The sequence below is a fragment of the Raphanus sativus genome, chromosome 7, assembly GCF_000801105.2.
Source record: "Raphanus sativus cultivar WK10039 chromosome 7, ASM80110v3, whole genome shotgun sequence".
NCBI classification, from domain to species: Eukaryota; Viridiplantae; Streptophyta; class Magnoliopsida; order Brassicales; family Brassicaceae; genus Raphanus; species Raphanus sativus.
The window spans coordinates 13,185,696-13,198,425 of record NC_079517.1 but is presented as its reverse complement, the minus strand read 5'-3'; the positions used below and the strand labels follow the sequence as shown (position 1 = coordinate 13,198,425).

Sequence of the window (12,730 nt, the reverse complement as noted above, 5' to 3'; positions counted from 1 at the left end):
TTCAAGTCCAAACAAACTCGATCAGTGTTTTTTGATAGTTCTAATAAAGCTTCAGCACCTTTTGATTTGATCCATTGCGACTTATGGGGGCCATACCGAATCCCTTCCTCCTGTGGAGCTAGATATTTTCTAACCATTGTAGACGACCACTCTCGAGCTGTCTGGATCTTCTTACTGTTAGAGAAATCTGAAGTACGCACAAGTCTACCACATTTTGTTACTATGATTCATCGTCAGTTCGATAAGAAAGTAAAGGTGGTTCCAGCATAGATTTCTGATGAAGACAAGGGGAGCTCTGTTGTTTTGCAGTCAAACAACGATGACAAGGGAAGCACTGCATCTGACGAAGATGGTGGAGAAGTGTTTGTTACGGAATCGTCTAGCATCCTCACGCCACCAGTTGTGGCAGAGACGCAGTCACCTGCAGCAGAAGAGTTGGGAAGAGGCAAGAGACAGAAGGTTTCGTCAGTTAAACTCAAGGACTTCGTTTCATATACTGCTGCAACTTCCCCTGGTAAACATACATCGTCCACACCTTCTGCTCTCACCGGTGCTCAATCATTGTCCTCCGTAGCGGCCCAAGGTACGGTTCTCTATCCCATTGAGCGATATATATGTGATGATGATGTTTTTACTGCATATCACCGCGTCTACATGGCAGCTATTGTTACAGGGAAAGAACCAAAGAGCTTCCGAGAAGCTATGGAAGACGAGATCTGGAGGGATGCAATGGCATTGGAAATCACCTCTCTGAAAGAAAACAGAACTTGGGATGTTACAAGTTTGCCACCAGGAAAAAATGCTTTGGCGTGCAAATGGATTTATAAATACAAGTACAACGCGGATGGTACTGTCGAGCGTTCCAAAGCACGACTAGTTGTATGTGGCAACAGACAAGTGGAAGGTGAAGATTACGATGAAACCTTCACACCTGTAGCCAAACTCACAACAGTTCGGACTATGTTTAAGGTGGCTGCAGTTAAGGGTTGGAAAGTCCACCAAATGGATGTCCATAATGCATTCTTGCATGGTAACTTAGAAGAAGAGGTGTACATGAAGATGCCTCCAGGGTTCAAGTGTGATGATCCAACCAAAGTTTGCAAGCTGCGCAAGTCCCTTTACGGTCTAAAACAAGCACCGCGCTGTTGGTTTACAAAGTTGAGTAAAGCACTTCTGAACTTCAAAATCATCATCTATTACGAGACAAAGGGCCGATGTTTGATGATCCAGCAAAATTTCGAAGGTTGATTGGGCGCTTAGTTTACTTGACTATAACGCGACCAGAACTGTGCTATGCTATACATGTGCTCTCTCAGGTTATGCATGCACCTCGCAAAGCACACTGGGAGGCAGCAGACAGAGTTGTTCGGTACATCAAAGGATCGCCATGTCAAGGAATTTTCTTAAGTGCAGATGGTCACTTGCGCCTGCAAATATACTGCGATGCTGATTGGAATTCCTGTCCACTCTCACGAAGGTCACTGTCTTCATCCGTAGTTTATCTTGGAGGATCACCTGTAGCGTGGAAGGTTAAGAAGCAGGACACAGTGTCCCATTCGTCTGCAGAAGCCGAGTACAGGTCAATGTCTGTTGGCTTGAAAGAGTTGAAGTGGTTGAAGCGTCTCTTAGCTGACTTTGGAGTGATTTAGAATGGACCAATAAACATGTTCTGTGATAGTAAAGCAGCAATGCATATAGCTGCTAACTCTGTCTTTCATGAAAGGACGAAACACATCGAATCTGATTGCCATAGTGTGCGTGATGCAGTAAAAGCTCGCCTCATAGCAACCAAGTATGTGAGTACAACAAAACAGATTGCAGACATTTTGACTAAGGCATTGGGTCGTCCAAGCTTCGAGTACTTACTGTCCAAATTAAGAGTTTGTCTGCTACAACCTCCAATTTGAAGGGGAGTGTTAAGGAAAGATAAGGAAGGATCTAGAAGATCTCTTCTGAATATACTTGGGATATACTCTACCGATATACTAGAATATATATTGTGATAAGTATTGTATAGATTTAACTTTATCACTGTCGTGTGTAACATGTATATAAGGCATTACCTGTTGAGTTAATATGATAACACAGTTTACACAAAGATCTCTTGTATTTTACATTAACCAAAAAAATCTAGTAAATTTCAACAAAATAACAAAATCGAGTATGTCAATGAAGGTAATCGCCGTGATTAAGCTGTAAACTTCACGATAAGATTGTGTCCGTGACGATAAAATGTCATAGCAAGTTTGACATTCGACTTGTCAAAAAAAAAAGTTTGACGTTCGACTTAATGCCTTTCTCAAAAAAAAAAAGTTTGACGTTAGACTTCCCGTAATTATTTTGAGAAAAGGGACTTCCAATAATACTTATTTTTTCTATTTTCCCACTTCAAACTGTTTTCATCTTTAATTTTCCTTTTATGTTTTGTGCACTTTCATATAATATAGTTCAGACGGAAAGGGTAAAGAAAATATGAACAAACGGTCAGGAGGGTTTTGCGGGGAGGTACTAGTGGAGAAAAGGTTCTTGTTTTAGAGGCATTTCCAAACCAATTTATTTTTCATTCTAAAATAGAATTTATAATAATATTATTTTAATAGTATTTTATTTCTCGTTCTATAACAAAATAAAAAATAGATTTACTCCAAATATAGAATAACTTATTTTTTATTTATCACTCTATTTATTATTCTAAAATAGAGTATCATTAGAGTAAAATCTCAAATTTTATTATAAAGTTACTATATTTTACAATAAAAAATAGAGTAAGACATTAGAGATGGTATAACACATGATATTATAAGCAGTTAAGCACCATTGATAGAATTATGAGCTTAGAAATAGTTTTCCCCTAATTTAATTATTTGTTTTAAAAATATTTTGGCCGTTCTTTTTTAATTTTACACATCCTAATATTTCATAATTTAATAACGCAAAACAGTAATTATTTTTAATTCGATAGAAGTCAATCCTCGAATAGTACATATATATATAATAACAATATGCTTCGTGCATACTCTTTTGGATCCTGAAATACCGATGACTTTAGTCTATGTATATGACAAAATGTATCAATCGTTTACATGTTTTCGATTGTAATAGAAAAAGATTATAAATGTACTGAAGAAAGATGTAAAGAATAGATGTATATGATCACCACAAGCTGTTGGTAAATATCTTGCGAAATCCCAATTTATATACAATTTTTTCGGTTTGAACCAATGCTTTGTGTTCTAATAAAGATAAAGAATACTAACATACATAATGGCGTTGCTCTTAAGAAAATTACTAAAAGTAATGCCATCTTATCTTTCTTTTTCCTCTGTTTCTTTTTTTTTTTCTTTTAAACATATATAGTGAGTGATATTTATGTGATGGGGATTCACTCAAACTGGAAGATAACTGTAGTGAAGTGCCCAAAGAAAAAGATCTTCATGGGACTCTCTATGTCTTAAAAACCTTTTTCTCTCTCGCTCTCCCCACAGAAAATCCAGCAACTTCCATTTTCAGAGATCAAAATTGTGTTGTCCAAAATTGATGAAGAGAGACTAATTCCAAGGCAGCTTTGCAGTCTCTTAATTCATTTTCCTCATCATTTAATTACTCTCAAAATCTCCAAGCAAAGAAAAGATTTAACTTTTTGTCCAAAAAAAAAAGAAAAGGTTTAACTCTTTCTTGGTTCTCTTTGGGGTGTGTTGGATGTGTGACGTGGATTATCCCTAGGGAAAGAAATGGCAGGATTCTTTTATCTAGGAGGGAGAGACAACAACAAGCAAGATCATCATCAAGTGGACAAGAGCAATTATCTATATCTCTACAAAGACGAGATCTATAACACCAACAAGGGTTTCGAGATTTGGCCTCCTCAATACTTCCAAGAACAACAACAACAACAACAACAACATGTCACAGCTCCTGCAAACTTCTACTCCTTTGGAATGGTCTCAAGCGGAAGCAGCAGCAGCAACAACAACAACAACAATAACAGGAGCCGGAGTTTACACTTCAACGTAGTCCCCGATCATGAGCCGGGAGGGTTCACGGTAACAAGACAAGCAAGTATGAATTGTCAAGATTGTGGGAATCAAGCTAAGAAAGATTGTCCTCATATGAGATGTAGAACATGTTGTAAAAGCCGAGGCTTTCATTGTCAGACTCACGTTAAGAGCACTTGGGTTCCTGCTGCTAAACGCCGTGAGCGTTTAGCTCAACTCGCCTCCTTGCAGCACCGTTCATCCTCCAGCCGGGAAACGCAAAACGCTAAACGCCTACGAGAAGCAAATGGTGGTGGTGATAATGATGATAAAGATCGTCGTGGTAGTGGTGGATCGGCTCTTGCTACCCGTGTGGTGAATGCTAATTCTAATTCAGGTAAACTTTGATCATGGTCTGTGTTTTTAAAATTGATGATACTGAGTTTAGCTTACAAAATTGATTTGAGTTTCAAGAAAAGTGTCAAAGTTTTAATTATGAATGTTTGTAGAGAAGTACAACATCATTTGCGTGTGAATGAGGATGTCCGTTGGATATTGCTGCTTTATTTTGTCTAAGTTACTGTTCCTTAGTAAACCTGACGACACCAAAAAGGGTTTTATCCAATATTAATTTCATTTAAACGCAATGCAGTATAAATTTAAAGATTTATTTTCTTCACTGAATATAAAATCAAGAACGTGCTAATTACTATAAGAGGCCAAAATATTTAGGTTTACTTTTATCATTTTATAATCATTAAAATTTTAGGGTTTGAGGTGAGTCAAAACTTACCACCGGAAGTTAGCTCACCGGTGGTTTTTCGATGCGTTCGAGTGAGCTCGATAGAAGAGGATGAAGATGATCAAGAATATGCTTATCAAACGGCTGTGAACATTGGAGGACATATCTTCAAAGGCATTCTTTATGACCAAGGACCAGATGAAGATCACCAACGTAACCTCCTTGCTCCCACAGCTACAACCACCAATGCGGAAGAGACTCCTGCTAAAACGGCGGTTACTGTTGCCGGGAGCAATAATACTGGATCAATTCTCGATCCTTCGGCGCTTTATCCGGTTCAGCTTAACTCCTACATCTCCGGTACGCCGTTCTTCACACCTACAAGGTCTTGAGATTCATCAGACACAGTTATCGAATATTATTTCATCTTTACCAACGTAATAGTAATAAGAGACCTTTCTTTGTTGTTCTTATATTGTATTCGCGTTTGTCTTTTTTAAATTTCCTGCAATTTGAAAAAAAAAAAAAATTATCTAGGTTGTTACTTAATGGTGGTGGTTAAAATGCTCATCGTACGTGTACGTATTTTTAAGATCAATCGGAGCTAAGTTATGGTTCTAGTTTCAATAAAAATTATTTTAAAATTATTGTTTGGTTATATTGCATTTCTCAGTTTCCTCTTGTGGTTATTCGTTATATTCCTACATCTCTTTTTAGTTCATTGCCTAGGATCGACCTCTTTGTGTCAATTTGAATGTCATCTAGTAGGAGTTTTATATATCACTGTTCTTTTATTGGTGTACGAAATATAGTACGTACTTTTTTTATCAATTAATAAAAGTATTTTTGGGTTTGATACTGAATTAGCTTTCTGGTTGGTGTTGAGCTCGAAGTTGCTTTTCCCCCGTTTATCCGTTTGCTCGCCGAATCTTAACATGACTTTTAACTAGGTTTCGTGTTCCATTGATCAAAGATTTAAAAAAACCTGATATAAAGAAAACTTTAAGGTTTGACAAAAAAATAAAATAAACTTTAAACAGTTATTGTATTACCAATTGAATTTCAATTGAAATAATATATGCTATAACCAACCTCACGGAAAAGTTTGGAGGAAAAACTGGGCGGCTTAGATCAGATGCATGCATTAACTTTAATCTAGTTTGTCTAGGTCTCGTAATTGATAAGCCAAATATGTACAAATTCTTTGTTTGTATTTTAATCTATGGGTTTTTACTTAGAAATTATCGTGTCATTCACCTAGATTCAACCCCTATCTACAATATTGGGTTAATATACAGATCAAATTATCAGGCCATACGCAACATGTGATTTGTTAATTAGCGTAGATGAATAAGTAATATAGGGTATTTATGCCAAACTACTCCCTGCAGAACTATAATAATTAGCTATTTGATCATCAATTAATTGCATGAATGTGAGTGTGATTATTATTTGTCCGTTGCTATCCTCATTTAATAATTTTGTCCTTATAGCTTGAAATATTATACACATCTACGAATGACTGATATATTTTCATATAGATGACGTCCAAATGGTTTCGTTATCCTTATGAAGTGATATTTAAAATGACAATATATGTGTGAACTGACACTGCTCTATTAATACCAATAATTACTACCTAGTACTGTTATGGATTGCTTGATTTAGGACTACTTAAAATGACAGAGGAGAAGATGGAAGTTACTGAAACATTGTACAGTGTCTGACTCATGACATGTGATATCTTGTTTGGTTTCAGTCTCTCCATCAAATTTGTTTGGTTAACTTAACATAGGTTAAGTTTAAAAGGATAGTAGTAGGGGAAAAGAAAAAAAGATAGTATTAGGGAGTAATTGTTAATTTATTATTTGGAAAAGGGAAACTCATAGGCCAAGAAGCACGAAGAGTCCCAAAGACTCGACACATCGATCATATCATTGTAATATTGTGATGTCTATTATCAAAGTGAGAGACTAGTATCTAGTAAAGATTTTGAAATGTATCCTCTTTCCTCGACTTCTGTTATGCTTATACCTACTCGATATGATGATAGGACAATATCTTTCAATTATTAAACCCCTTTTCATAAATTATAGAAAACTTAACCAAAAAAAAATTAAAGAAAACTTCCAATACGTCTATAGATATCAAATAGTGACCATGTGAGAAAATTTCGTATATTGATTAACAAACAAAACTGAAGGCCCATTTGCGCTATACGTATAAAAAGGAATTGCAGAATTTGCGGATTTTCACTTCGCTCACGTCTCAACCCCTGAAACACAGTTCATGATCATGAATATACGCAACAATCATGTTGGGGTTGTTAGGATAGGGTATAACACTTGTACATATCTACTAATATGTATCTTTCAACAGTTCTCTGTAAATCTCTAGCTCCCTAATCTATAGTACAAGGCTATTGCCTATTTCACCCATCATATGAGAAACTGCCGTTCTCAAACAAAATATCTATTTATATACAGAATTTTACACTTATACCAAACTTATATGTTTCCAGCCTGTTAGTTAAGTAAAAAATGATGATAGATATATTGTATTAGTTTTAGTGTATCGATTATATGTAACTTTGTTAGGAAAAAAAAACAATATACGTAACCAAATGAGAGAGAATTCAATAATAGCCCCTAAAGAAAATCCTTATAAGAAAGAGATTGGTCCCTCTTTGTACATTAATCAACTGAGTAAAAGTAGTAGTTATGGTTTCATGGATTTAGCTAAGTTACTTTGCGATAATTACTAAAATGTAGTATGTCCTAAGCTGCACTCATTTCTAAACTCGGTGTCTTAATCCGTTAGATCAGACACATTGTGTGTATCCATTTAGTACATACACACGACACATCCATGCATCATGCATCATGCATCATGCATCATGCATTCATGCATGTTGTACAAACCAGTTATCGTAAAAATATACCCAGAACCTCGAATACGTCGATTGTTTAATCCCATCTCAACCAAGGGCCTTAGCCCAATGGGAGACTATTGGTTTTTGATCCACGAAGTTGGTAGGAGAAAGAGACGGTGTTACGAAAAGGCTTCTTTGCAAGTTTTGGACACCGTAAATGGGCCTTTAAAAAGCCCAATGAGTTCAGTAACGGGTCGGGTCTATTAAAAGACGTTCCCTTATTGTCTTTTCACCACCGCGTCATCGTTTCTTAGGGTTAATAGTCAAAACCCGAAGAAAGACATAAACACAAAAGAAACCGAAACAGAGAGTTTAGAGGATCAGAAGAAGTGTCTGCGAGAGCGAGAAAGAGGAACAAAGATTTTGATTTTGAGAAAACGATGGAAGACGATGGAAGAGACGCTCATCAACTCGATTTGGAAAACGCCGATCGACATGTTTGGTTGATGAAGAGTCCTGTTGTTGTCTCCAAGACCTGGGACAAGCTTACTCCTCCTCCTCCTCCTCCTTCTTCGTTTTCGTCGTATTCTTCCCCTGGACTCACTAGTTTGGCCAAGGTTGTTGAATCCGTGAATCCTCTACAGCCCGAGCCCGAGGTATTGGTTTACAATCTTCAGTTTCGATTCTCAAAGCTCTCAACTTTCATTGTTTCGAACAAACCCTAGATTTGTTGAATTGAGTAAAACACTTTACTTGGGTTAAAAGTTTGAAACTTTACTACCGATTTGGTCTGAAGAAGACACTTGTTGAGTGGTATTATTTTCAGTATATTGATGTTTTTTTTGTAAATGGTGTATATCAGTTCAACATGGAGATGGTGGGTGCTGAGTATGGGAACATGCCAAAGAGCTACTCTTTGAACATGTTTAAAGACTTTGTTCCAATGTCTGTCTTATCCGCTGTCGATCTCGAAGGTGAGGACGGAGGTGTATTCACTTGTCTGATTGATTAGGTTATAAACCATCATCTGATACCTTTTCCTTCTTTGTCTATGACCTTAAATAGAGAATCCAGCTGCTGAAGGAACGATAGAACAAAAATTCGACATGAAGCCACAGGGAGAAGACATTGAAGAGTATGCAAGGCTTTGTCGAGAGAGAACAAGCAGATCCATGGTTAAGAACCGACAGATCCAGGTGTTTTGTTCTCCTTACTCTTGGCCTCTCTTTTAACTGTTAACTAATCAGATAAAAGCTTGTATTGTTGTAAACTAAAAGGTTATTGATAATGACCGTGGAGTACATATGAGGTTTTTGCCTGGATTGCCTAATTTGCTTTCCTCCAATTCAAGGGTAATATTATTATTATTATTATTATTATTATTATTATTATTGTTATTATTATTATTATTATGCATATATGGAGTAATTAGGCAAAGATTCAAGTTCTTTATCAGTTGTTTTGTGTGTTGGTGTATGAATGAGCAGGAAAAGAGGAAAGCTGTCCCAGTCAAGCAAACAGATGTGAAGAGGACGAGGAGAGATCGTGGTGAGCTCGAAGGCATAATGTTCAACCTATTCGAAGGCCAACCAAACTGGACCCTGAAGCAGCTAGTACAGAAGACTGACCAACCAGCGCAGTTTTTGAAAGAGATACTAAACGAGCTTTGCGTTTACAATAAGAGAGGATCGAACCAAGGGACTTATGAACTTAAACCAGAATACAAGAAAGCTGGTGAAGATGATACAGGTGGACAGTAAAAAAAACAATCGCATGTGTAGCAAACATCTATGTACTACATGTGCCAAGTCATTTTAGCGAGAGGAGTTCTATTTTAATTTTTACTAGTTAAGCCAGAATAGTCAAATTATGAAATTTTAGTGTTTCTTAGCACTTATTAAAAATCTTACTCCCAATAAAAAAAATGGCTTCAACTCACAGTTGTGTCTTTGGAAGATTCATGTCGAATGGTTATACATGTACAATACAGAAAACGGTTTTGGTTACTCTTTATTGCAGTGAAAGTTTTTTTTTTTAATTATCAATACAATTAAAACAGCAGACATTTTTTAGACATCCCCTTAATTTTTTAAACTATTTACAAAAGTGCCATTATCATTTAATTTTAATCAATAAATTATAGAAATTAGTTATAACAACCAAATAAATAGCTGATATATAAAAATAAATCGCAGACCCCACCTTATTTACAATCGAAAATATGTAATCCTAATTAAATGAATAATTGAATACAGATTTCTATAAGTATAATAATATTACTATAATAGTATACTTATTTGATATAATATTTACCAAACATTTAAAATAAATTTAATTTATTATTATGTTTTTAGTAATAGTATTTTCCAAATTAAAAAAAAAAAAAATCAACACCGGATTAATATTTATAAATATCTAAACAATTCCTATATCTTGGGGACATAAAACTAAAACCAAATTAAAACCAAAATAAAACCAAATGGATATCCAAATAAACAAAATAAAATTTATATATTTTTAAAATGATAAAATTAATTTTAAAATGATAAAATACTCTAAAACTACTATCTATAAACTGAACTGCACAGGAAAAAAGATTTCCCTACTATTTTTATTCAAAAATTTTGAAATTATTTTTAATTTCTGCTAGAATAGAATCACCTGAATATATTTTTAGCCAAAATATCTATTATATGATATAATATTTACCAAACATTTAAAATAAATTTAGTTTATTATTATGTTCTTAGTAATAGTATTTTCCAAAAAAAAAAAAATCAACACCGGATTAATATTTATAATATCCAAACAAGTCCTATATCTTGGGACAGAAAAACTACAACCAAATCAAAACCAAACTAAAAACCAAATGGATATCCAAATATTCAAAATACAGTCTATATATTTTTTAAATATTTATTATATTTAATTTTTAAAATGATAAAATATTCTAAAATACTATCTATAAACTGAACTACACAAAAACGGATTTCCCTACTATTTCTATCCAAAATATTTGAAATTATTTTTAATATTATGCTAAAATAGAATCACCCGGATATTTTTTATCCAAAGTATCTAAATTTATCCGACTTATCCATTATTTTTCTGAAATTTCAAAAAACATCATTTTACCCTAATTACTCTAAGTTATCCAAAAAAAAGAAGAACCGGGCCATAGTCGAATTGAACTCAAAATTTTAATGGTTTTCCAAACCAAACCGGAAACCAAATTAACCAAACCAAAATCAAATACAAATTCATAAATAACCGAACAATTCTTATATTTCTACCCAAAAGATGAATTTTCAAACTATTTTTTATCCAAAATATTTAAAATTATTTTAATTTTCTGCTAGAATAGAATCACTCGATTACTCTTTAGCTAAAATATCTATATTTATCTGAATTATCCGTTATTTTCCCAAAAATTCGATCATTTTTACCCCAATTACTCTAAATCATCTAAAAACAAGAACCGGACCATAGTCGAATTGAACTCAAAATTTTAACGGGTTCTTAACATTGTTATTCGAACCAAACCGAAAACTAAGTTAACCAAACCAAAATCAAATCAAAATTCATAAATAACCGAACGATTCTTATATTTCTTGAATCGAGAAATGGAAATCAAACTGGAATGAATCTGAAAAAAAAAATCCAAATTAGAACCAAACCGAAAACCAAATGCGTACAAACATATTAGTGAGCAAATAAATAGGGTAATAAATATGTCAACAAAAATAATCCCGCGCTTTATAAGCGCGGATCAAAATCTAGTTTTTCTATTAATTTGTATAGTAATTGATGATAATTATATTTTCGGGAAACCAAAACCGAAATCATCTGGTATAGAATTATTTATTAAACTTTTAATCAAATTAAAATCTAGATCATATTCACAAATGAGTGTTTGTTTGAAATGACAAATTACAAAATAACGTGGCCGTCTGGTTGGATATAAACATATAACGAACATGAAGTCTCGTCTAAAGAGACGAGACGTCAATGTGTGTCTTCCACTGCTTGGACATTATAAGCGGGACTAATCGTTATGAAAACGACGTGAAAGCTTCTTGATTTTCTTGTATGATCTCTCTCGCTGAAGATTCCAAGTTGTTGACATTTGAACCGTAGAATGGGATCATCAACATTAATGATAGAGACAAGATTATCAATGGCAATGTACTTCCCTTTTCTTTTCTTTTTTGTTTGTGGCAGACACACTAATCGTCGTGTTTACGTTTTTATTTCTCCCTCTATCGTTACACTTTTTCAAATTAAATTGTGTTTGTTTCGTTATTGCAGGTCTTGCGATTCGAAACTTGCGCCTTATGACCAGATGTTATTCATTTCGCTGTCGTAAGTGTATGCGATCTGTACAGACACGATTTTTTTATTTTTTGTCCTTAACTTTTTAAACTACGTACTTAAAATTACGACTTGCGACTAATTACGTGATTGGTTATACGACATCTAAATGAACAACAATCTACGATTTGGGACTTGATCACGTGATCAATTATATGACAGTAAAACGAATAACAACCTGCTGTTTGTGATCTATGATTGATCGCAAGTCACAGTCACAAGTAGTCACTGGGAACGAACATGATCAATACAAAGAGAGAAGCTCGCATCTGATCATCTGATGATGGCCGATAGTCTTTTTTGGGTAAAAATGTAAAAAAGGTTCGATAGTCTTGGTTATTAAAAGACTTTAAATTTTCTTACCGTTTAGATTAGATTGTCTACTCGCTTTCAGGATTATTAAGACGTTTTGGAAAAACATAGATACATGACATAAACCTAAATATAATAGAGCTTGGAATTAAACTTGATCAAGATTGTTCCAGCCATCGTAGTTTTTAACGATTCAAATTCACTGCTACTTTTTTTTTTTTTGACTAAGTCACTGCTACTTTTACAAAAGTCGTTTTCAATCATTAAAAAAACAATTTGGTTGGATCTATATGTTAATATTGCATTACAGCCTATATTATGGGACGAAAACAGTGAAAAAACATGCAAATTAATGAATTATCATTGGTACTTTTAATTGTTAGCAAAATCAACAGTGAAAAAGCATGCAAATTAATGAATTATCCTTTTATAATGAATAAGCTTGTTAGCATAAGCTTA

The 12,730-nt window shown here is 34.3% G+C and overlaps 2 protein-coding genes across 2 annotated transcripts; both read left to right on the top strand.

Moving 5' to 3' along the window:
• Positions 1-3,368: 3,368 nt before the first annotated feature.
• LOC108816360 (protein SHI RELATED SEQUENCE 5-like) lies at positions 3,369-5,313 on the top strand. The gene is made up of 2 exons (XM_018588931.2): positions 3,369-4,371; positions 4,744-5,313. The coding sequence occupies exons 1-2, from the start codon at positions 3,732-3,734 to the stop codon at positions 5,106-5,108; spliced, it is 1,005 nt and encodes a 334-aa protein (XP_018444433.1). The 5' UTR covers positions 3,369-3,731; the 3' UTR covers positions 5,109-5,313.
• Positions 5,314-7,896: 2,583 nt separating this feature from the next.
• On the top strand, positions 7,897-9,526 carry LOC108814601 (uncharacterized). Its single transcript, XM_018587205.2, has 5 exons — positions 7,897-8,244; positions 8,451-8,562; positions 8,654-8,784; positions 8,866-8,940; positions 9,076-9,526. The coding sequence occupies exons 1-5, from the start codon at positions 8,029-8,031 to the stop codon at positions 9,346-9,348; spliced, it is 807 nt and encodes a 268-aa protein (XP_018442707.1). The 5' UTR covers positions 7,897-8,028; the 3' UTR covers positions 9,349-9,526.
• Positions 9,527-12,730: the final 3,204 nt, after the last annotated feature.

Excerpts from the sequence above, each read along its gene's own strand:
- LOC108816360 (XM_018588931.2), top strand. The coding sequence starts at position 3,732 with ATGGCAGGATTCTTTTATCTAGGAGGGAGAGACAACAACAAGCAAGAT. Across the intron at positions 4,372-4,743 it reads GAATGCTAATTCTAATTCAG|GGTTTGAGGTGAGTCAAAAC; the intron begins GTAAACTTTGAT and ends TTAAAATTTTAG.
- LOC108814601 (XM_018587205.2), top strand. The coding sequence starts at position 8,029 with ATGGAAGACGATGGAAGAGACGCTCATCAACTCGATTTGGAAAACGCC. Across the intron at positions 8,563-8,653 it reads ATCCGCTGTCGATCTCGAAG|AGAATCCAGCTGCTGAAGGA; the intron begins GTGAGGACGGAG and ends GACCTTAAATAG. Across the intron at positions 8,785-8,865 it reads TTAAGAACCGACAGATCCAG|GTTATTGATAATGACCGTGG; the intron begins GTGTTTTGTTCT and ends GTAAACTAAAAG.